We start from the raw sequence: 23,965 nt of genomic DNA, 5'->3' as shown, positions 1-23,965 counted from the left end.
GAGGCTGAGGGGTGACCTGAGAGGTCTATAAAATAATGAGGGCAGAGACACGTCAACATCTTTTCCCAAAGGTAGGGGAGTCTAAAACTAGAGGGCATAGGTTTAAGTTGAGGGTGGAGAGATATAAAAGTGTCCAGAGGGACAATTTTTTTACACAGAGGGTGGTGAGTGTCTGGAACAAACTGCCAGAGGTAGGAGTAGAGGCAGGTACAATTTTATCTCTTAAAAAGCATTTAGATAGTTACATGGGTATGATGCATATAGAAGGATATGGGCCAAGTGTGGGCAACTGGGATTAGTTTAGGGGTTTTAAAAAAAGTGGCATGGACAAGTTGGGCCGAAGGGCCTGTTTCCATGCTGTAAAACTTTATGACTCTATGACATGCCAACTCCACACAGCCAGCACTGAGGCCGAAATTGAACCCAGGTACCTGGCATTGTGAGGCAGCAGTGCTAACAATATGCCACCAATTTACATTCCCTTTGTCAATTACAACACCCTCCCAACCTTCATAGTATGAATCTTGTCCTATTTTCCTTGTCTTTAGCTCTGACGAAGGATCAGTACTGACTCAAAATGTTGGCTCTATTCTCTCTCCAAGGATCATAGAATCATACAATGCAAAAGAGATCTTTTAGCTTGTCGAGTCTACACCAACAAGCAAGAAACACCTGAACTCCCACCTAATCCCATCAACCAGCACTTGGCCCATAGCCTTGAATGTAATGATATGCCAAGTGTTCATCCAGGTACTTTTTAAAAGATATGAAGCAACCCAGCTCTTCCACCCTCTCAGGTAGTGCAGATGCTGTCAGACTTGCTGGGTTTATCTATCATTTTCTGTCTTTGTTTAAGCACTCCCTCAGTACTGACCCTCTGACAGTGCAGCACTCCCTCAGTACTGACCCTCTGACAGTGCGACACTCCCTCAGCACTGACCCTCTGACAGTGCGGCACTCCCTCAGCACCGACCCTCTGACAGTGCGGCACTCCCTCAGCACCGACCCTCTGACAGTGTGGCACTCCCTCAGCACTGACCCTCTGACAGTGCGGCACTCCCTCAGCACCGACCCTCTGACAGTGCGGCACTCCCTCAGCACTGACCCTCTGACAGTGCGGCACTCTCTCAGTACTGACTCTCTGACAGTGCGGCGCTCCCTCAGCACTGACCCTCTGACAGTGCAACACTCCCTCAGTACTGACCCTCTGACAGTGTGGCACTCCCTCAGCACTGACCCTCTGACAGTGCGGCACTCCCTCAGCACTGACCCTCTGACATTGCAACACTCCCTCAGTACTGACCCTCTGACAGTGTGGCACTCCCTCAGTACTGACCCTCTGACAGTGCGGTGCTCCCTCAGTACTGACCCTCTGACAGTGTGGCACTCCCTCAGCACTGACCCTCTGACAGTGCAGCACTCCCTCAGTACTGACCCTCTGACAGTGTGGCACTCCCTCAGTACTGACCCTCTGACAGTGCGGTGCTCCCTCAGTACTGACCCTCTGACAGTGCGGCACTCCCCCCAGCACTGACCCTCTGACAGTGCGACGCTCCCTCAGTACTGACCCTCTGACAGTGCGGCACTCCCTCAGTACTGACCCTCTGACAGTGCAGCACTCCCTCAGCACTGACCCTCTGACAGTGCGGCACTCCCTCGGCACTGACCCTCTGACAGTGCGGCACTCCCTCAGCACTGACCCTCTGACAGTGCGGCACTCCCTCAGCACTGACCCTCTGACAGTGCGGCACTCCCCCCAGCACTGACCCTCTGACAGTGCGGCACTCCCTCAGCACTGACCCTCTGACAGTGCAACACTCCCTCAGTACTGACCCTCTGACAGTGCGGCGCTCCCTCAGTACTGACCCTCTGACAGTGTAGTGTTCCCTTATGACTGATCATCTGATAGTGAAGCACTCTCTCAGTACTGCAGAGAATGTCTGCCTAGATTTTGCATTAACCCCTGGAGTTGGACTCGATCCCCTGACCTTCTATGTTAGAATTAAAAAGGAGTATCAATAACTGCGTTGCAAACGATACTCAGTTTGAGTGAGAAGAGTGGGACCGCACTGACTAGGATATTAAACAACAGGGGAAGCAATGAGAGCGAGGTTCGGTGTTAGTCAGCGGATAACCTCCGGTTCCCGGCTGCAGCTAACGGGCGCCAAAGGGAAGGTGAACTCTGCGCCTGCGCACAGTACAGCAGTTTGGTGGCGGTGCGTGCGCAGACGCAGTAGGGTGGGAATGAACGCGCAGGCGCCGTTGTGGCTGGTTGAGCGGGTGCGCAGGAGCGGGAGCTTTGTCTATGCAGGGAAGAGGTGGGTGGACCCGAGCTAGCGCGCAGGCGCATTGTCGGATAGGGTGCGGGATCGCGCATTCGTCGTCAGGTGGGCACGCAGGCGCAGTGATGCGGAGCTGTGTGAATGGGTGCGCATGCGCAGTGACGGGAAGCTGGGTGAGCGGGCGCACAGGTGCAGTGACGGGGAGAGGGTGCGCAGGCGCAGTGATCGAGAGCTGGCTGAGCGGGTGCGCAGGCGCAGTGATCGAGAGCTGGCTGAGCGGGTGCGCAGGCGCAGTGACGGAGAGCTGAGTGCGCAGGCGCAGTGACGGAGAGCTGTATACGCAGGCGCAATGACGGAGAGCTGGGGGCGCAGGCGCAGTGACGGAGAACTTGGGGGGGGGGGGGGGGGGGGGGGCTGTCGCACAGGCGCAGTGACAGGAAGCCGGGTGAGTGGGCACGCAGGAGCAGTACGGGGAGCTGGGTGAGCAGGTGCGCAGGCGCGGTATCAGGCCGGTTGTTGTGACGTGGCAGTAGGTGAGGCGGGCTTGGAGCGGCGTGGACAGGCCGCCACTCTGAAGATGTTGACGCTCAGCGAGTGCTCGGTGCTGCTCGGCCTTCTTAGCTACCTGTGCGGTGCCTCGGCCTACTTCGTCAGTATCGATGCGCACGCTGAGGAGTGCTTCTTCGAGAAGGTCACGTCTGGCACCAAGATGGGGCTGATCTTCGAGGTGGCCGAGGGCGGCTTCCTGGACATCGATGTGGAGGTAAGCGAGCGCCCGGCGCTAACTAGGCCTCAGGCCAGCCGCAGCTGGACAGAGGGAGAGAGAGCCCCCGAGAAACCCCTCGATTAGACAGCTAAACTGCCCCATCAACCCGGGGCTGATTTATCAACTGTCCTTTCCCTAGGCTGAGGGCCACCATCGCTGGGATTCGTTATTGAATCAAGTCCCTGCAGCTGGGGAGAAGGCCTCAACCCTCTTCTGAAAGAGAGTCATCCAGAACATACACTCTGTTTCTCTCACCACAGGTGCTGCTGAATCTTAATCCGGGGTCTCGAAGTAAAGCTGTGGCAGGGACTCGTTAAAGTTGTGAAATATTTAGTATGTACTCAATTCACTACACATAATGTTTGTCATATTCCACAGTACTTTGCAGAAGGTATGTGTGGGACATTATGATGCAACTGACAGGTGGTTTTACTGATAAGTTTCTGAAACATGCTTTTTGTGGTACTGTTTCATTCATTTCCTAATTAAAATGGTTATTCAATGTGGAAAGTGGCTTTGACTGTACTTTGACACAGTGCACTAAAACATAAGAATAATGGCAAGTTATCTGTTCTAGTATGTGTCTTTTCACAATAAAATAGGCATGAGAGACAAAACGACCTGTACTATATGTTTTGTCAATGATGAAATGTGTAGCGCGTTTGTTGGGATTCAGTAATTTTTGCACTTTGATGTTCTTTCTGTCCGGGAGGGTTTAAGACTAAAGTTGTATAGATTCCATCAAGTTAATTTGTAGAAGAGTTTGCATGCTCAAACATTAAATTTAAAGGCTGAACATTGCTGACTGTGTGCCTCCAATGATAAGAGGTTTTTCCACAAGTGCTATGTCCCAGATCCTACTAACACGCCCCACGCTTATCATAACATCTTCATTTGAAATAGCATTTAATTTTTTACAGTAATTTGTTACACAAATTTAAACTTGAATAAAATTGTTAATAATCCATTGGAGTTTGTCAAGTAGCTGATACCATATTGACTCTATCCATTCTGTTGGCCTGCCCAATATTTTTCCAGAGGATTTTCCTGTGGGTATATGCAACATTTTCTGTTTATTTTACTGAAATTATGATGATGAATGTGACACAGTTAGTATTTAGTGTGGAATGATCGTTGATGGTTGTGAAGTGTGAAAGAGCACAATGATGAGCTAGCTGTTTGTTGTTCAGATATCAGGTTGAATAAAACAAGGTTGCCACTTTTGGTATAGTTAACACGTTTTCTTTCCTCAGATAAAAATTGTGATTATGCTGAGGCCTTACAAATCAAGATAGCAAGTAGATTACAGGTAATGACTTTTGTCCCAGAATATCATGCTGGCACAGTGGTTAGCATTGCTGCCTCACAGTGCCGGGGACCTGGGCTAGATTCCCGACTTGGGTTACTGTCTGTGCGGAGTCTGCACATTTCTCTGCATCTGCGTGGGTTTCCTTAGGGTGCTGTGGTTTCTTCCCACCGTCTGAAAGACATGCTGGTTAGGTGCATCGACCATGTTAAGTTCTCCTTCAGTACGCTGAAACAGATGCCGGAGAGTGGTGACTAGGGGATTTTCACAGTAACTTTATTGCCATGTTAATGTAAGCCCACTTGTGACACTAATAAATAAATTTTAAATGTTTTAGACCTCTAAAGTTGGTCATCTTTGCAAAGCTTTTTGCTGAGGTCATTTGCGGAACAAATATGAATCAATCCACACACAAAGGGGAGACAGACGTTATTTGAGAAGTTTCTTCATTTTGTGTTGGTTTTGTTTTTGTAGAAAGACATTATGATAAATTATTTCAAAATAATTGCCACATTAAAAATTATGCACAGTGGGAAGTTTGATTAACATCAACATTTGTGTAGTTACAAGAATGACTGAAAGTAACAGGAGCATCACTATTTGAAAAGAGAAGGTAGTTTAAAGTTTGGAGTGGAGACTCTAAACTATTTACTATTACGATACAGCAGAAACCATTCAGCCGACAGCCCCTGCATCAGTGGCTTTTAAAGTGCTAATCAGAGTCCCGTGGTCTTCCCCTTTTTCCATACTCTTTACATTTCACTCCCTTACTATCAACTTCTCCTTTAACAGTGGTTGTGGAGTCTGTTTGCACAATTGTTCCTTGATATGGACGTTCATGTCCTAATAATCTGCAATAAAAAGTGTCATGATCACTAATGCTGGCCCTATAAATGCTTAAATTATGCAATAAAGTCTTGATTCAATCTGATAGATTATGTGAAAATGCAAAATGTTCCTTTTAAATTGGTTCACATTTTCAAAAAAAACTACAAAAATGTCTTAAGTGCTGCACAGGTACTTTTTGTTAGTTTGTGAGCAGGACGTGTATTCTGGATCAGAGCACTTTGGAATCTGCAAATCCCTCTCCTCTCTTGAACAGTTAAGTCATAGTTGTTGGTAACAAACTTTAATTGTGTCCAAATTAAAATGGGAGTCACAGTACAGCTACTCTCTTGCCCCAAGTCCCTTTTGATACTGCAGTGATGTATGTAAATCTGTTTGTGACAAATAGTTAGTTTGCGTGAACATAGAGTCTGAGCAAAATACGTGAGGGTAGTTGGAGCACCGTTTGTAGTTGTAGTTCAGTCCACATTTACGCATTCTGACCTTGCATTTACATTGAATTTTAGAGTTCTGATGCAGAGGATGAAATCCATCATATTTCTGGCACCTCTTTGAATTAGTTCTAATCCCCTGCTGTTCCTCACGTTTGTTTCCAATTCCCTTTCAAATGCTACTACTCAAAGTGCTTTCCAGATGACATCAACAAAAATCCATCTTCTCTCTGATAATTCTGTAAATTCCAAAATTTACCATCTAAGTTATCACACTGTATTTCCACTCTCCTGACAGTTGTGGCAGTCACACCTGAGCTCGTAGGAGAGTAGAATTAGTGACAAAGTTACACAGGTTCCATTATAACTGAAGATGAGATTTTTAATGTAAGAAGTTGATGGTGTATGCAATGGCATGTTTTTAAAATATGTAGATGTGTATAACTAGCACGTTCTTTGGGATTGAAGTGGCTGTAGGAAGATATTCTTGGCAATGAAGTGATTTTCTTGCAAACTTGGAACTCAAAGAGCAGATGCACAGTACTAAAGGATTCTTTATTTGAACTATTGGATTTGCTCACTGATGGTGCCTGGAAAGTTAGACTTGTTGGGTTGAGATTCATCCTTGTCAGTGGACAATAATTCTGTAATCCACCTTTGAGCTGATTAACTCGACAAGCAATAGGAGGTTTATCACTATCCCCTGCTGCTGGACTGATAAACCAACTTTTCACATGTTAAGCTCCATGAGAACCCTTGCACATTTTTCGTCAAAATTCTTTGTTTTGGCACTTTAAGTGTGTTTCTCTGCAGATAAGTATTTCAGGCAATTAAACTTCCTGTGTGGATGTTTCAATGGTTCTTTATATTGATCCTTTCAGATCCTCAGCTTTCCCAGAAATGTGCTTATGGGGCTTCTTACACAGTTGTGTTTTCTACATCATTCGTACGGCACAGTAAATAGTTGCTGCCCTACATATATACATCGTAAGCAGAATCATATCAACTTGAAACATTAACTCTTTCTCTTTTCACAAATGTTGCCAGATCTGCTGCTTTTCTCCAACACTTTGTTTCTATATTTGTTTGATTTGGATTGTATTTCTAACTGCTTCTTTGCTGCTGGACACACTCTCCCCACCCTCACTCCCCAGCCCAATGACCTAGTGGTAAGGGCAGTCTAGTCCACACTGCTCACGTGAGGTCTTAGCTTTGAACCTACTCTCTGCTGATTTCAGCCATGGTAACATTAAGACTGGATTTCCAATTCTGGTAGAGTTAACTGTTAATTAACACTTGTGTTACAATTTCCATCCATGTTGATCACTTCAGATGGCAAATTAGGGTGGTGATCAAAATTTGCATCATATTGCTGGTGTGAAGTTGTACATCTTTAATAATCAGTCTTTAATGTACACTGTGCCATTTTGGGAGGTGAATAAAAAGTAAAACTTCCATTACTTTAAGTGGATATTTCACAGTTGTCAGAGCCTATGAAGCATTCAGTGATATTTCTTTTTTATTTCCGACAGATAACAGGACCAGATGGTAAAAATATTTATAAGGGGGACCGGGAGTCCAGTGGGAAATACACATTTGCTGCGCACATGGACGGAACATATAAATTCTGTTTCAGCAACAGAATGTCCACGATGACCCCCAAGATTGTGATGTTCACTATCGACATTGGAGAGGCCCCGAAAGGACATGATATGGAGACAGAAGGTGGGATTTTACATTGTTGTGAGGGGACTGGGATTCGTAGCTGCAACGAGGCGTGGGTGTTGGCTGTTTCCACTTATGATTAAATGGGGCCATTGACAATTAGAGCAGTATGTAGTGAAATATCTTGCCACTTTTACCACGATTTACCCAAGCTTTGAGGTTAACTATGCACTACCTGGAACTGTGGTGGAGGCAAGTTCAATCAAGGCATTCAAGAGGGCACTAGGTGATGATTTAAATTGAAATAATTTGCAGGATTATGGGGAAAGACAGCAGAACAGCATTAAGACATGCTCATTTCAAGAGATTTGTTGTTGACATGATGGACTGAATGGCCTCTGCTTTGTGACAATTCAGTGATCTTATGTTCTGCCTAAATTAAAAGACACAATTTGCAGGAATTGAATGTTTTCATGTAGCAAGAAAAGGACTCATAAGAACATAAGAAATAGGAGCAGAAGTAAGCCATCTAGCCCCTCGAGCCTGTCCCGCCATTCAATAAGATCATGGCTGATCTGATAGTGGTTCAGTTCCACTTATCCACCTGCGCCCCATAACCCTTAATTCCCTTATTGATCAGAAATCTATCTACCTGTGACTTAAACACATTTAACGAGGTAGCCTCCACTGCTTCAATGGGCAGAGAATTCCAAAGATTCAGTACCCTCTGAGAGAAGTTGTTCTTCCTCAACTCTGTTCTAAATTGACTCCCCCTTATTTTGAGGCTGCCCTCTAGTTCTTGTTTCCTTTCTAAGTGGAAATAATCTCTCTGCCTCTACCCCGTCTAGTCCCTTCATTATCTTGTGTCTCTATAAGATCCGCCTTCTAAACTCCAACGAGTACAGGCCCAATCTACTCAATCTCTCGATTTGTTGTTGTTCACCCACCCTTCCCCAGCAGTACTGTGACACTCTGGTCTTTCTCTTGCACCGTGACACACTCGCTTTTACCATCCTGCATGTTGACTTAATGTCCTTAGCTGTTAATCACCAACATTTCATTGAGTAAATGATTCCTGGTGCATTTTAATTTCACTTCTCAGCCAATGAAATTCAACTCCTTTGTACTACTTAATTAATTTAACTTGAAGTAATATTCTGGGTTTGCCTTAAAATTCTATTTAATATCTTGTATTGATATAGTTCCCTTTGAGCATTTTCTCTCTAGGCTACACTCAAAATTCCTCTAATCTTTCCCTACAGTCTCCCAGTTGGTAATCTTGGTCTTTTTCTGCACTCGCTCCAACATGTATTTCCATATGGATTTGTAGTTACATCTTTCACTGTTTTACACCCGCTGTTGTCTTTGACCTGCTTTGGAGCTTTGTTTTCTTTGTAGGCAGTTTCTCACATCTGTCCATGTGATTTTTACTGCTATTACAAGATTCCTATGAATAATAAAACAATACTTCAATTCTTTAGTTTATTGTCCTGAGACTGGTGTGCTACACTTCTTTAACCACTGCAAAGCCTAAACTGAGTGTGTTTTAATAGTCAGCCACATTGTCTTTAGACTGGAATTCTACATAGGGCCAGATAGCATATGGTCCAGTGATATCCTTGAAGAAAATTAGTGAGTAAATTAGGTCTTTACAACAAGTAATGGCTTCAAGATGAGTTAAATACCAGCATTTAATTTTCAGATTGTTTTAATTGAAACAATCTTACTTAACTGTCTGTCTTCCTTGTAGATTGCTATACGTGCAGATGTCACCTTATTAATGTGATAAAGGATTCACCTATATTGTATAGTGAGGTTTGTTCAGTGACGTGGGTAGGGTTCAAACATGATATGGTTAACATTTTAAATAGTAGTGTGAAACTCTGCAAGTATATTCAAATTTATTGCATTAAGTCTGTTTCTTCTGGTATAACACTTTAAGACTCAAATAAGTAGAAATAGATCTCGTGCTTGAAAGTGCCAGTTTCAAAGGAGAACTGGTTTAATGCAATTACACAGTGACTAACACTTCAGAGAATTCATCATTTCCAAGATTTCCCTTGGGTGGGTTTGAGCTATGAACACAGCACATGTTAAAACTTTCTACTACATTCTGATTCTGATTTCACATGAGAAACCTGTTTTATTGATTGTCACTTTGGTTTTGTTTGTTTCTGTTTCTTTATAGTTTAAAGCTTTACATTATAATATGCCCTATGTAATATTTGTGATGAGATTATCAAAGTTTTTATAGTGCATAAGATCTGTGCAAGTGCATGAGAACTGGAACGTGGGCCTTGAACAGCCAGCTGATGTAAGATGGACTAAGCAATTAAGGTCAGAGGATGCGTTAGTAGTCCCAGGCTGGCCTCTGACTGTCACAGCATCTCTTACAGCAGCTCAGGGGCACCAGTGCAATGTATAAGCATCTTGTTTTTCACTTCGTCCCCTTTTACTTGCTGTGTCTTTACTTTGAACTTTTATTTATCCCGTGTCCTTCTGTTTACCCTTTCCTTCAGGTGGTGGGGATACCTGGGATGGTACGTCAACCAGTAAACATTTTCATGTGTCTTTTGGCTGTCTCTTTACCTTTGTTCTATAATTTCCTTAAACACCTGGCGAATGCAAAAACAGGCTTTTGAAACTTCTTTTATACTTGTGAATGAATTCTTTGCCTCTCCATTGTAGGAATCATAGTGTCAATGTTCCCAGTGTTGTGTAATGGCCGTTTGTGCTAACGATTACTAACCCAGGGATCTAGGCAGAGTTTGGAAGTGGGATGTTGTTGCTGACATTTTGGAAGTGTTTACAGTAAAACCACGCAGCAACCAGCTGTTTAATCTGCCTCAACTTTCATTTTAAACAACCTGCTAAAACCATTAGTGAGTGTGACAGTGAATCTTGGGTCACCTTCTGAATGTTTATTTTCAATTGTGACCATTAGGAAGGACTGTTACATTTTGTATGTGAAAGCAATACAATATTAACTGCATTATCATTCAGATAGTAAATATTCGTTTGCTGCTCAGTGATCTTATTAAAATACTCTGAAAGCATGCAATTTATTTTTAAGCCTTGAACAACAGAGGGAATGTCACCGTAACTTTGATTAGATACAATGCATTGCATCTATCTGTTTATTGCGTTATTTGCATTTTACAACAAATTGGAAATCAGTGCTTGCAGTTTGAAAAACTTGATATTCTACCTTCCAAAATTGTCCATTTTAACTTTTTTCATTTTACAAAATTTTCAAAGACTAATTTGCGATCAGTCTTGCCATTTTTGAGAAAGCACTTGCAAATTTTGGAGCTTCAGGAAGTTGGCTGTTTGCTCTGAGGAATGGCTTTAATGACTGAACATATTGTGCACAACTGAGGAGATTGCACACTGATCTTGTTGTTTGTTCATAAAGCTCACCAGAACAAGTTAGAAGAGATGATCAATGAACTGGCTGTGGCCATGACAGCAGTGAAGCATGAGCAGGAGTACATGGAAGTACGCGAGAGGATACACAGAGCAAGTATGTACATCTGTCTTTGTGCATTGTTTTGCTGCCTTTGTCTCTCACACGGGGTTGTGACCTCTCCTCGTGCTCCTCAGTGTCAGGTCTTGGGAGGGTTGTCTGTTTTATGTTGGCAGTGCAGCTGAACCCAGTTCTGTCCAGGGGAGCAGTTCAGTGGTTAACTGTCAGAGTGGGAATACATACATAGAACTGTACAGCACAGTATAGGTCCTTCGGCGTTCGAAGTTGTGCTGAGCTATGTCCGAACCCAAGATCAAGCTATCCCACTCCCTATCATTCTGGTGTGCTCCATGTACCTGTCCAGTCCAACTCCACTATCACAGGCCATGCATTCCACACCCCAACCACTCTCTGAGTAAAGGATCTACCTTGGACATCTCTCCTATATCTCCAACCATGAACCTTATAGTTATGCCCCCTAGTAACAGCTACATCCACCCGAGGAAATTGTCTCTGCACATCCACTCTATCTATCCCCGTCATCACCTTATAAACCTCTATTAAGACGCCTCTCATCCCCCTCCGCTCTAAAGAGAAAAGCCCTAGCTCCCTTGACCTTCCTGAAAAGACCTACCCTCCAAACCAGGCAGCAGCCTGATAAATCTCCTCTGCATTCTCTCCAATGCTTCCACATCCTTCTTATAGTGAGGTGACCAGAACTGAACACAATATTCCAAATGTGGTCTCACCAACATCCGGCATAGTTGCAGCATAACCCCACGACCCTTAAACTCAAACCCCCTGTTGATAAACATTAGTACACTATAAGCCGCCTTCATGGCTCTATCCACTTGAATGGCAACCTTCAGAGATCTGTGGATATGAGCCCCAAGATCTCTCGGTTCCTCCACATTTCTCAGAATCCTGCCATTGACCCTGTAATTTGCGTTCAAGTTTGTCCTATCGAAATGAATCACCTCGCACTTATCAGGGTTAAACTCCATCTGCCATTTTTCAGCCCAGCTCTGCATCCAAATGTGAGTTGATTCTCTTGTCCTCACTCTGAGGGTGTTGAGGCCAGTTTCTGCTTTGTTTGAGATTAATTAATGGCAGAAACCTGTTGATTTGCACAGATAAGCTGCTTGCAGCCCTCCCGTTTGCTTCATGTCTTGCTGTGTAATGGACAAAATTTCACACCATTAATTCCTCAGTTTTGTTTATTCATTCTCAGGATGTGGACCACATTCACAATGGCCATTCCTACTTGGCTGTTTATACTTGTCAGTCTTGTAGCATGGGGCATACCAAGTAAACCTGTGGTATCTGGATTTCAATGTGGGTAAATTGGTATTGGTTTTGTGAAGGGTGGGTCGTGCCTCACAAACCTTATCGAGTTTTTTGAAAAGGTGACCAAAGAGGTGGATAAGGGTAAGGCAGTTGATGTGGTGTATATGGATTTTAGCAAAGCGTTTGATAAGGTTCCCCATGGTAGGCTATTGCAGAAAATGCAGATGCATGGGATTGAGGGTGACTTAGCAGGAATTGGCTAGCTGATAGAAGACAGAGGGTGGTGGTTGATGGGAAATATTCAACCTGGAGTTCAGTTACAAGTGGTGTACCTCAAGGATCTGCTTTGCGGCCACTGCTGTTTGTTGTTTTTATAAATGACTTAGATGAGGGTGTAGAAGGATGGATTAGTAAATTTGCTGACGACACCAAAGTTGGAGGAGTTGTAGACAGTGAGGATGGATGTTACAGTTTGCAGAGGGACGCAGATAAGCTGCAGAGCTGGGCCGAGAGGTGGCAGATGGAGTTTAATACGGAAAAGTGTGAGGTGATTCACTTTGGTAAGAATAACAGGAGTACAGAATATAGGGCTAATGGAAGGACCCTTAGTAGTGTTGACGAGCAGAGAGATCTCAGGGTACTTGTGCATAGCTCCCTGAAAGTTGGCACCCAGGTTGATAAGGTTGTTAAGAAGGCGTACGGTGTGTTAGCTTATATTGGTAGAGGGATTGAATTTCAGAGCCGTGAGGTCATGTTACAACTGTACAAAACTCTGGTGTGGCCGCACTTGGAGTATTGCGTACAGTTCTGGTCGCATTATAAGAAAGATGTGGAGGCATTGGAAAGGGTGCAGAGGAGGTTTACCAGGATGTTGCCTGGTATGGTGGGATGATCTTATGAGGAAAGGCTGAGGGACTTGAGGTTATTTTCATTGGAGAGAAGAAGGTTACAAGGTGACCTGATTGAGGCATACAAGCTGATCAAAGATTGGATAGGGTGGACAGTGAGAGCCTTTTACCTCTGGTGGTGATGGCTAACACAAGGGGACATAGCTTTAAATTAAGGGGTGGTAATTATAGGACGGATGTCAGAGGTAGGTTCTTTACTCAGAGGGTAGTAAGGTCGTGGAATGCCCTGCCTGCAGCAGTTGTGGACTCGCCAACTTTAAGGGCGTTCAAAAGCATATGGATAACATTGGAATAGTTTAGGTTAGAGGGCCATTAGATTGGTTCCACTGGTCAGCGCAACATCGAAAATAGTTACGTTCTATGTAAATGTGAAGTCATCCATTTGATTTAAAAGGATATTTACATGATCAAAAGCTAGAAACAGTAGAGGTCATTAAAATGGCATGAACAGTTACAGAAAATAATCAAGAAGGCGAATAGAAAGCTAGCCTTTATAACTGGAGGGCTTAGAGTACATGGGCTGCAAGTCATGCTTCAGCTATACAAATCTCCAGTGGACCACATCTGTACTGTAAGCAGTAACCGGCCCTTAGGAAAGCTTTATTGGCCTGGGAGGGAGTGGAGTGTAGATTTCCAGAGTGATACCCTGGACCCCAAGCATTAAGTTATGAGGAGGAATTACATAAATTGGGGTTGTATCCCCTGGAATTTAACTGGAGCAATGGGTGTTTTCCTCAATGTTTTCAAGATAATAAGGGGAACTGATTGGGGAGTCAAGTACTAGAGGGCATAGTTTAAAAATTAGAATTATATTTTTAGAAGTGAATTTGGAAATATTTCTATAAAAGATGGTAGAAGTTTGAAACTCCCTTGCAAAAAAAGCCTGAGATTTTTAATTCACCAAATGTATGAAGCGGTAATGGGCATTAGGCCGCAGATCAGATATGATCTCTGGCAGAAGAGGCTTGAGGGGCCAATCAAGCTTGTCCAACCCGGGGTGCATGGGCCGCATTATAGCCTGCAAAGACCCTCCCTGGCTGCAGGTGCTCTGGCCTGGCCTCAGCCACGGCCCCCACCCCCGCTCATCCCACATTTCCCCAGCTCTCAGCCCTACTCAACAGGCACATGTTTGGCTGCTGCCAAGCCTCATTCCAGCTCTCATTGCACCTACCTCCACCCCCAGATCTAAGCCTCTGGATTGCTAGACCAGTGCCTTAATCAGTAAACTGTCACAGCATTCTGAGGAGTCTGTCATTATTCAGAGATTGTTCCTATCAGGAAAGTCTGGAGGAAAGGAGGAAAGTCTGACTTGTGTCTAAAGAGCTTACGCAAAGTGGCAAAAGTCTGAAAACGTGCGGTTGAAGAGCTATCTGTCGGAGGATATGGGGCAGAAAAATTAAACATCCAAATTTTAGTTTGAAGAAGAGAAGGATAATAAACATTTGTGAATGGGAACCAAATGAATCGATATAATCTGAATGCAAAATACAACTGTCAGTTTCACTGACGTGAGTTTTATCTGTATTTTTTTGTGATTTGCTTTTCGTAATGTTGTTAGTCGTGTGATTGGATCAGTCTTATTTATCCTGTCATGTTTTCTCTGCAGTCAACGACAACACAAACAGCAGAGTGGTCCTGTGGTCTTTCTTTGAAGCTCTGGTACTAGTTGCTATGACTCTTGGACAGATCTACTACCTGAAGAGGTTTTTTGAAGTCCGGAGGGTTGTCTAGCTACCCCCTGTAGAATTTCAGCATCGGAACCACAATCTGAAAAATATCTGGTCACAACAGCTTTTAATACTTTGTCACGTGACTGAAAACCTTTCACGCACTGTGTTAATGGTCTTCATTTACTGCTGTTTATTTAAAACCCTTTGTAGTACAATATCGGGAGTCTGTGGGTTTAAAAGAATAATTTGCAGAGGCCTCAAATTGCAATGTAGGGGATTTTTAATGCTCCAAAACGTCTCAGATCAAAAAAAGGGATCTGACTAATACACAAACCCACCTAATGTTTTTAAAGCATTTCTGTTACAGTGTGTAAGCAGTTTAATTTGTTTGCAGTGCTGTACATAGATTGCCCATGCTTTTTAGAACATTAGTGGTTCCCTGCAACTATATTTTTTAAAGTGGCTGTGCATTTCTGTGGAAGATTTCTGAAAATTTACGATTAGTTTAGCACCTAAGATATAGATTTATTGTAATTCTGTCCAGCCACTTTAACGTTGTCAGATTTGATTTTCTTTTTCTTTTCATTATCTGTTTTCACCACTGGAACCAAATTTGCCTCTGGATGTTTGGTGATTGGTTATGGATGTGGGTGTTTTATAAAAATCCATATGGATATGCTTTTTATTTGCTTTGCTGTAATTAGTTGGTAACATTGATGATGGGCTTAATCTGCAAACAAAAAGGAAAAGCATTAGGTGTGTGGGTTGCTGATAAAGATGTGACATGTGAATAAGTCTTTTGAAAATCTTTCACTCAACAATTTTGTACGATTTATTTACGGTTATAGTTTCCCTTCATGTTTAGAGGTCAACTTGTATTACTTTAGAGCAGCAAACGGTGGGTACAACAGATGAAACTCCACAACCCCACAACTTTACACTATTGAAAGTTCTTTTATTTGAAAATAAAGCAAATACTACTAGATTCTGGAAACAGTTTTAAATAATTATCTGTGCCTTGGGTTACATGTTGGCCTGATTGCACTTGGTTTCTTGAATCTGCACTGATGACCTGTAACCTTTCCACTGGATAAAATGTTTAATCTTTGGCTGCGATGTGAGGGATGATTGGTCCCTGATGTCATCTTTGGTTTCTAGTTTTCAGAATGTTTGTGAAGTTGTTGGTAGGAGTTTCGCTATTAACTGAAACATTCTTCATTGTACAACTCCAGTAATTAAAGCTCCTGGGAAGAGTTGGGATATTTTCAGAGAGGGCAGGTCATATTTTTATATGAAAAAAAACCCAGAATAGTGACTCATTTAGATATTCAAATCTTCCAGAATTTGTTTGCAGTAGAAAATTACTATTTAATTTTCCAATTCAAACTGGTTATCACCACAGTTCTTAGAAGGTTGCAGGTCTACAGTGGCTGGAAATATTATTGTATAAATAAATACTGCTATTATTTTGGACCAGGGAATATCTGCAATGATCTGGAATTTGGCTGATGGACACTCTGCCTGGAAGGACTTTTGATGGATTAAAAACTTGTGGGGATTTGTGAGACTTTCAAAAGAACAGGTTTATAAAACTTCACCTTTTAAACAGAAACAGCTGTCTGCCAATTATTTTCAAGATGTTTATGTAACATCATATCTTAAATGGATTGGATGTGATATGATGTAAAGTCAGACATGTGTCTCCAATAAAATGACCCCAAGCCAATGAGTAATTAATATAACATTCTCTTTAAAAGATCGACGAGGTGTGGAGAAGCAGTGGTCTTTATACGTGTTTGTATTCTATCCTTTGTAAACATGTTGGTGCCTGTATGTATACAGGTAAACATCATTATGAAAAGCAAAATTCCAATTGATTGTTTTTAACCTCAAAGGGAAGCAGTATATATATAAAAATTTGCCAAATCTTGAGTTCATTCTCTATTTGATAATTTCAGATGTACTTTGTAATGTGCTGCTTTGTTGGTAGGAATTTCAATCATATGATCCAATAGGCTCATATTTCTGTGGCTTTGAAAAACAAGAGCCAACCAGTGCTGTATAACCAACAGGACATTCCCCCAGCTGCTCCGCTCCTCGCAACATGCCACCCCGCCTCCCAGCTCTCCCAATAAGCTTATAGGTTTGTGAATGATTTTGAGCCAGTATTAACATGGTTGCTGAAAGTCCTTTAATTTGTCAGTGGTGAGTATTATTGCTCTGGGGTGATCTGGTACAGCAAGAATCACTAAAGATAGACACAATGATTGTTTTTTATTTTGTGCTGTAGCTGTAGCTTTACTCCGTCTCATAATAAAGTCGGCCAAATTAGTTATAATAAAAAGAAGCGGGGAAATTTACAAAACCTGGGAATCTGAAACAGAAATTCTGGAAATACTGTGAGGACAGTGGTGGGGTGGGGGCATACAATCCTGATGAGCAAAGCACTGAAAGGCTCATTATTTCTCCTCTTTACAAATGCTACGAATAGTGCTGCAAATGAGCTGGTTTACTTAATTGTGGTTATTAACCAGGGCTTTGTCTATTTAATAACTTTTTTTCAACTATTCTTGTACAGTCACCGCCACAAAGACACCTGGTCTTCCAACTTTGAAAGCTTCAGTACAGCGACAGGCATCTAGCTTGTGGTAAACACTCATTGATAGAATTGAATTCCAATCCTATTTGTATTTTCCACAAAAGTGTACTTGCAAATGAGAAATATATGCATTAAAGGAATTTACAGTAAATCAGGACAATCCTGTTGAATTTCCTAAGCCAACAAAATGGGGAATGGGAGATGTCCAAACTGCATGTGGTTGTGGATTTAGCCGTCCTTATCTATCTTTGGTTGTGCTTCAGATTTTACTGCAATGAGATTTTTTAATCTGTCACTTAAGGTTTTGAAGTGCTTTGCCGATTTCCTTTCTTCTAATAATTCCATCCTCCTGTTGTCTTGTTTGAGCACGATGGGTCTGGGCTATCGCACTGATTTCCCCACATTCATTGTTTTAATATGGATTGTGAAAGTTAACTGCTCTTTCGGTGACCTTGCAGTAAGAATGAAATTAACAAAATTGCAAAATCATTACATTAATATTGGAAAGAATCTCTGATATGTGATGTGGCACAAACTGTACAGTTCAAAATCCATTTGAGCTTTAGTCTGTGTTACATTAGCTGATAAAGGAGATTAATGGGATCGCAGTAATTGCCCTCAGTGCTCATGGGATAAATCAGTCAAAGTTCCTATCCCCTAATTATGTTGGAAGATACACTGAGGACAAGATTGTACTTTTCTGTGATAGTTCTTCATCCGCTGCTAGAAACTACTGTGGCTCATCTTTTATGAACAATCACGGTAAGAAGTTGGGTGTGATGGAGTTGTACCTCAGCTTGACCTTACTAGTTTCAGGAGAGATGGAAGTAAATTGAGAGACTGGAACAAGGAACCAATAGATGACTTTCATCCACGGTTTTAAAATATGCCTTTTTCTCAGTTCTTATCCCTGTGAAGCCCTGCGATTTGTTCTCCACAAGCTTGGAGCGTTCAGCAACTGTACTTCATTTTGGAGTGTGAGCATTCAGACCACAAGTGGTTCTCTGTGTGTCTTGAAGTTACAGATATTTGTTGACGGGAGATACAGCTGCAAAGAAAGAACTTGCATTTATAAAACTGCTCAGGAACCATTCTACGGCACTTCACAACAAGCAAATTACTTCTTGTCACTGTTAAAATGCTGGAGAAACAGCAGCCAAATTGCAGACAATTTCCCACAGGTTATCAATATGGTAATGACCAGATAATCTGTTTAAGATACTGGTTAAAAGATAAACATTGGTACCAGAACATCAGGAGAGCTCCCTTGCTTAATGAAATGCATAATTGAATTCCTTTGGTGTTGAAAGGAGACTTTTGCTTGATTACTGACCAAGTCAATATGTTTCAGAATTAGAGGCTAACAGCTTATCCTGTTTGATCCTGTAACTTGAACCTTTTCCATGTAACTGTTCTTTCGCCTGCTTTAGCACAGGCTCCCTCCGTACACTCAAGTGGGAAACATGAGCACTAGAAGTTAATTTCTGTAAATTTCAAGACAAGACCTTGTAATAAAGTTGCCCATTTACATGATTGGATGTGTTCAGTTGGCTTATCTATGTGTCTTGGTTTGCTTTATTCACAGTTCTAATTCCGTTATCAAAGTGGAATCCTTTTTTACTGATCAGGTTTTGTATAGTATGGTATGGGAGCTGAAATGAAGCAGAACTGGACTAGCTGCTCTTTTTAATAAAATATTAAATGAATAAAATATCTGGACAATTTCCTTGATTTATTTTTCAGTTTGAAGTTTTTTTTTGCATTTATTCTGTTGTCCATTCCTCCTGATCCACAATTCCATTGCTTTCTCTTCTATCTTTTTTGTTTTCCCCAAATCCCCATCCACTCTTCATACACATCTATGCATAATGATATTTTGTTCCTGGTCTGTCCAGTATTTATCAGGGCAGGATGTAGCAAGTATTTTCTTCCTATTGGATTGTTTTGGGCTTTGAAGTTATGCAGTTAATGATTGGCATGAGCTCTGCTCTTTGCTGACCAAGATGTTGGTGTTGGACAGGGGTAAGCACAGTAAGAGGCCTCACAACACCAAATTAAAGTCCAACAGGTTTATTTGGCAGCACAAGCCACAAGCTTTCAGAGCGCTGCCCCTTCATCAGGTGCATGGGACATATGTTCACAAACAGGCATATAAAAACACAACATATAAAGAACACATGGAGGTGAATATTAACTGAAGGCGATAAATACGATGGTGGGTTGTAGTGCCTCTACTGACGGGTGTGTTTATTTACTGCTTTTATTGATTCATGGGATGTGTATTAGCATTTATTGCCTACCCTTAATTGCCCTTGAGAAGGCAGTGTGAAGTTACTGCTTTGAACTGCTGCAGTCTTTGTGGTGCAGGTGGACCCACAGTGTTATTAAGAAGGGAGTTCCAGGATTGTGACCCAACCATGATGAATGGGGCAATATATTTTCAGATGGTATGTGACATGGAGGGGAATTTATAGCTGGTGTGTCCATGTATCTGCTGCCATTTGTGATAGAACTTGTGGGTCTAAAAGTTGCTTTTGAAGAAGACTGGGAATTGTTGCACTGTAGATTACATACACTAAAACTTTGGTATCCCACTGAAACATAGGGTGATTATTGAATGTTTGAGCTGCAAATATTCAGGGAATATCCATCACATTCCTGACTTGTGCCTTATAGGTGATGAACAGGCTTTGATGAAACACTCAATGCAGAATCTTCAGCTTCTGACCTGCTGTAGCCATAGTATTGTAGCTGGTCCAGTAAATCTTCTGGTAAAATGTTGATGGTGGGGCATTTGACAAGTGGTAATGCCATTGAATATCGAGGGGAGATAGTTAACCTTTATTTGGAGGTGGCCATTGCTTGACAGTTCTGTGGCCTGAATGTTACTCGTGACTTAAAAACCAAAGCCTGTATGTTGCCTTTCTGCACGTGGAGGTGGACAATTTCCGTATCTGAGGAGTTGTGAATAGTTCTGAACACTGATAATCAGCAAGCATCACCACTTCAGACCCTAGGGAGGAAAAGTCATTGATGGAACAGATGAAAATGATTTGGCATAGGACTCTACCCTAAGGAGTTACTGCAGTGTTGGCTTGGGGCTGAGATGATTAGGTTCTAATAACCACAGCTATCTTGTGTGTTTGGTATGACTTCAATCAGTGGATAGATCTTCCCTTGATTCCTTCTGACTTCAATTTCACTCAGGCTCCTTGGTCCCAGGGCAGTCAATTGCACTTCACTACTTGAACTCCCTCTCACATCCATGTTAGGATTAATGCTGTAAAGGAACAATGTGACAAGAGTTGTGGTTAGTTTTGCAGGATGTGTCTTTTAGCACTGCAAGTGGAATGTTGTCATAGCACATTGTATCTGCAGAGTATTGAGTGCCATGAACCATTTTTGATACCATTACAACACTTCAGTCTTGTCTTTTGCACTTCTAGTTCTATGAGTCTTGAAATTGAGTTGATCAGAATTTTCAACTTTGCAAAGATATTAGGAATGACATTTATTGTTGATATGGGTTTTACATCCATTGCAATTAGTTTTTTAAGATTGACACCAATTATCATAACTTCCATTTGAGAACCAAAGTAATGTTTGTACATTCTAATGGTCAGAGTCATTGATGGTGTTATAACTCAGGTCTATGAAATAATGAGGGACACATCAGCTAAATAGTAAACACCTTTTCCCAAAGGTAGGGGAGTCTAAAACTAGAGGGCATAGGTTTATAAAAGTTAATTTGTCACAAGTAGGCATACATTAATACTGCAATGAAGTTACTGTGAAAATCCCCTAGTCTTCCCTTATGGTGACAGGAGTGACAGAAGGGTCCAGAGAGGCAATTTTTTTTTGACACAGGGTGCTAAGTGTCTGGAATGAGCTGCCAGAGGCAGTAGTAGAGGTGAGTACAATTTTGTCTTTGCATTTGTCTTTGCATTTAGAGAGCTACATGGGTATAGAGGGACATGGGCCAACCGCTGGCAACTGGGACTAGCTTAGTGGTTTAAAAAAAAACGTCGGCATGGACAAGTTAGGCTTGTCCAAGCCGTGTGACTCTACGTGAGATACTCAAATATTTTATGAAGTCCGCTTAGATCATAAGTTTTGCACTTTGAATTCAACTAGGGTGAGCATGAGAGGTTCCTCTTCAGGTATGATTCAAATGACCCATTAGGGAGCTTTTATCAAAGTTTATTTATGAATACAGTTAACATTGAATCCCTACAGTAAGAAGGAGGCCATTGGCCCATCAGGTCTGTACCAACCACAATCCCATCCAGACCCTATTCCCATAACCCTCATTTACCCTGCTAATTGCCCTGACACTACAATCAATTTAGCATAGCCAATCAACCTAACTCATATCTTTGGATTGTTGGAGGAAACCAGAGCACCTGGAGGAAACCCACTCAGACATGGGGAGAACGTACATACGAACATAAGAACATAAGAAATAGGAGCAGGAGTAGGCCATCAAGCCCTTCGAGCCTGCCCCGCCATTCAATAAGATCATGGCTGATCTGTCGCTGCTCAGTTCCACTTTCCCGCTTTCTCCCCATAACCCTTAATCCCCTCTCTTATCAAAAACCCATCAACCCGCGTCTTAAAAATATTTAGCGAGGCAGCCTCCACCACTTCAACGGGCAGAGAATTCCAGAGATTCACCACCCTTTGAGTGAAGAAGTTCCTCCTCAACTCCGTTCTAAACCGCCCCCCCCCCCCTTTATCTTGAGGCTGTGCCCCCTAGTCCTACTGTCTTTTTTGAGCGGGAAGAGTCTCTCCACCTCTATCCTATCCATCCCATTCATCATCTTATACGTCTCAATGAGATCTCCCCTCATTCTTCTAAACTCTAACGAGTACAAGCCCAGTTTATTCAGCCTCTCCTCATAGCTCAACCCCCTCAACTCCGCTATCAGCCTAGTAAACCTCCTCTGCACTCCCTCCAAGGCCAAAATATCTTTGCGCAGGTGCGGCGCCCAAAACTGCACACAGTACTCCAGCTGCGGCCTCACCAATGCCCTATACAGCTGCAGCAAGACCTCCCTACTTTTATATTCAATCCCCCTCGCTATGAAGGCCAGCATCCCATTCGCCTTCCTGACCACCTGCTGCACCTGCAAGCTGGGTTTTTGCGACTCATGCACAAGGACCCCGAGGTCCCTCTGCACCGTCGCCTGCTGCAGTTTTTCGCCCCGTAAGTAATAGTTCTTCCTACCAAAGTGGACCACCTCACACTTGCCAACATTAAATTCCATTTGCCATTTCCTGGCCCATTCGCCCAGCCTATCTAGATCCTTCTGCAGACTCTCCACACCCTCCGCACAATTTGCCGTTCCCCCAATCTTGGTGTCATCAGCAAATTTCGACACTCTACACTCGGTTCCCTCCTCCAGATCATCTATATAAATGGTAAAAAGCTGAGGCCCCAGCACCGACCCCTGGGGCACTCCACTAGTCACCATCCGCCAATCCGAATAGCACCCGTTGACCCCCACTCTCTGCCTCCTATTTGACAACCAATCCTCTATCCACGCTAACACCCTACCCCCAACTCCATGTCCCTCGACCTTCTGCAATATCCTCTTGTGAGGCACTTTGTCAAACGCCTTCTGAAAATCCAGAAAGACCACATCCACCGGCTCTCCTCTATCCACCGCCCTAGACACATCCTCATAGAACTCCAGTAAATTTGTCAGACACGACTTCCCTTTAATGAAACCGTGTTGCGTCTGCTCTATCAAGCAATTCCCTTCAAGATGCCTCGCAATTTCCTCCTTAATGACAGATTCTAACATTTTACCTACCACAGACGTTAAACTAACTGGCCTATAATTCCCTGCCTTTTGCCTGGCACCCTTCTTAAACAACGGCGTAACATTAGCCGTTTTCCAATCATCCGGCACTTCCCCGGAATCCAGCGACGTCTGGAAAATAACCACCAAGGCATCCACTATCACCTCCGCCATTTCTTTCAGAACCCTCGGATGCATTCCAAACGTGCAAGATCATGGCTGAAAGCGGGAAAGTGGAACTGATCCACTTCAGATCAGCCATGATCTTATTGAATGGCGGGGCAGGCTCAAAGGGCTAGATGGCCTACTCCTCCTATTTCTTATGTTCTTAATCTTGTGTGGGCAGCAACGTGCTGTGGCAGAGGAGTTGCCAATTCACGTGGCCCATGTACTGGCAGGGAGAAACACATTTTTTGTGTAGTGTTGCTAACCAGACTGGAAAAGAGAAGCAAACGAGCACTTGAATTCTTCACCCACCACTGGACACATCACATTTACCTGTTGGACACATATTACAGTCAGCAACTATCATTGAGCTTATTGTCTGGGAAAGTTTTATGGCGAATTGAAGTAGAGTCATAGAGGTTTACAGCATTGAAACAGGCCCTTCTGCCCAACTTGTACATGCTGCCCATTTTTTAACCACTAAGCTAATCCCAATTGCCCACATTTGGCCCATATCCCTCTATACCCATCTTACCCATGTAATTGTCTAAATGCTTTTTAAAAGACAAAATTGTATCCACCTCTACTACTGCCTCTGGCAGCTTGTTGCAGACACATTATGTGAAGGTCAAAAAAGATGTTGCTCTTCTGCCCTTCTTCCCATTTCGCTGTTAGGATAGAAGAGAAAGTCAGGCCGCCTCTGATTGGATGCAAGAAATAGGTTCTCCACTAGTTACATTTATAAGGAATTATTAACAGGTTGGACACTT

At 42.8% G+C, this 23,965-nt stretch overlaps 1 protein-coding gene across 2 annotated transcripts; it reads left to right on the top strand.

Moving 5' to 3' along the window:
* The first annotated feature begins 2,793 nt into the window (after nt 1–2,793).
* On the top strand, nt 2,794–18,759 carry tmed2 (transmembrane p24 trafficking protein 2). 2 transcript variants are annotated; one of them, XM_080207928.1, is made up of 5 exons: nt 2,794–3,045; nt 7,164–7,356; nt 9,816–9,836; nt 10,712–10,819; nt 14,564–18,759. In XM_080207928.1, the coding sequence occupies exons 1-5, from the start codon at nt 2,860–2,862 to the stop codon at nt 14,686–14,688; spliced, it is 633 nt and encodes a 210-aa protein (XP_080064054.1). In that variant the 5' UTR covers nt 2,794–2,859; the 3' UTR covers nt 14,689–18,759. The 2 variants fall into 2 exon arrangements, with proteins under 2 accessions (XP_080064054.1, XP_080064055.1); XM_080207929.1 differs by lacking the exon at nt 9,816–9,836 and having other exon boundaries at nt 2,801–3,045.
* The last annotated feature ends 5,206 nt before the right edge of the window (nt 18,760–23,965 follow it).

Source organism: Carcharhinus amblyrhynchos, chromosome 20 (assembly GCF_965287045.1).
Source record: "Carcharhinus amblyrhynchos chromosome 20, sCarAmb.v2.hapA, whole genome shotgun sequence".
Classification (NCBI taxonomy): domain Eukaryota; kingdom Metazoa; phylum Chordata; class Chondrichthyes; order Carcharhiniformes; family Carcharhinidae; genus Carcharhinus; species Carcharhinus amblyrhynchos.
Note: the sequence above shows the minus strand (reverse complement) of the source record. Positions and strands in the feature narration are given on the sequence as shown.

Bases quoted from the DNA above. Each gene is read 5' to 3' on its own strand.
- tmed2 (XM_080207928.1), top strand. From the start codon at position 2,860: ATGTTGACGCTCAGCGAGTGCTCGGTGCTGCTCGGCCTTCTTAGCTAC. The intron at 7,357-9,815 runs GTGGGATTTTAC...CCTTTCCTTCAG, and splicing joins ACATGATATGGAGACAGAAG to GTGGTGGGGATACCTGGGAT. The intron at 9,837-10,711 runs GTACGTCAACCA...TTGTTCATAAAG, and splicing joins TGGTGGGGATACCTGGGATG to CTCACCAGAACAAGTTAGAA.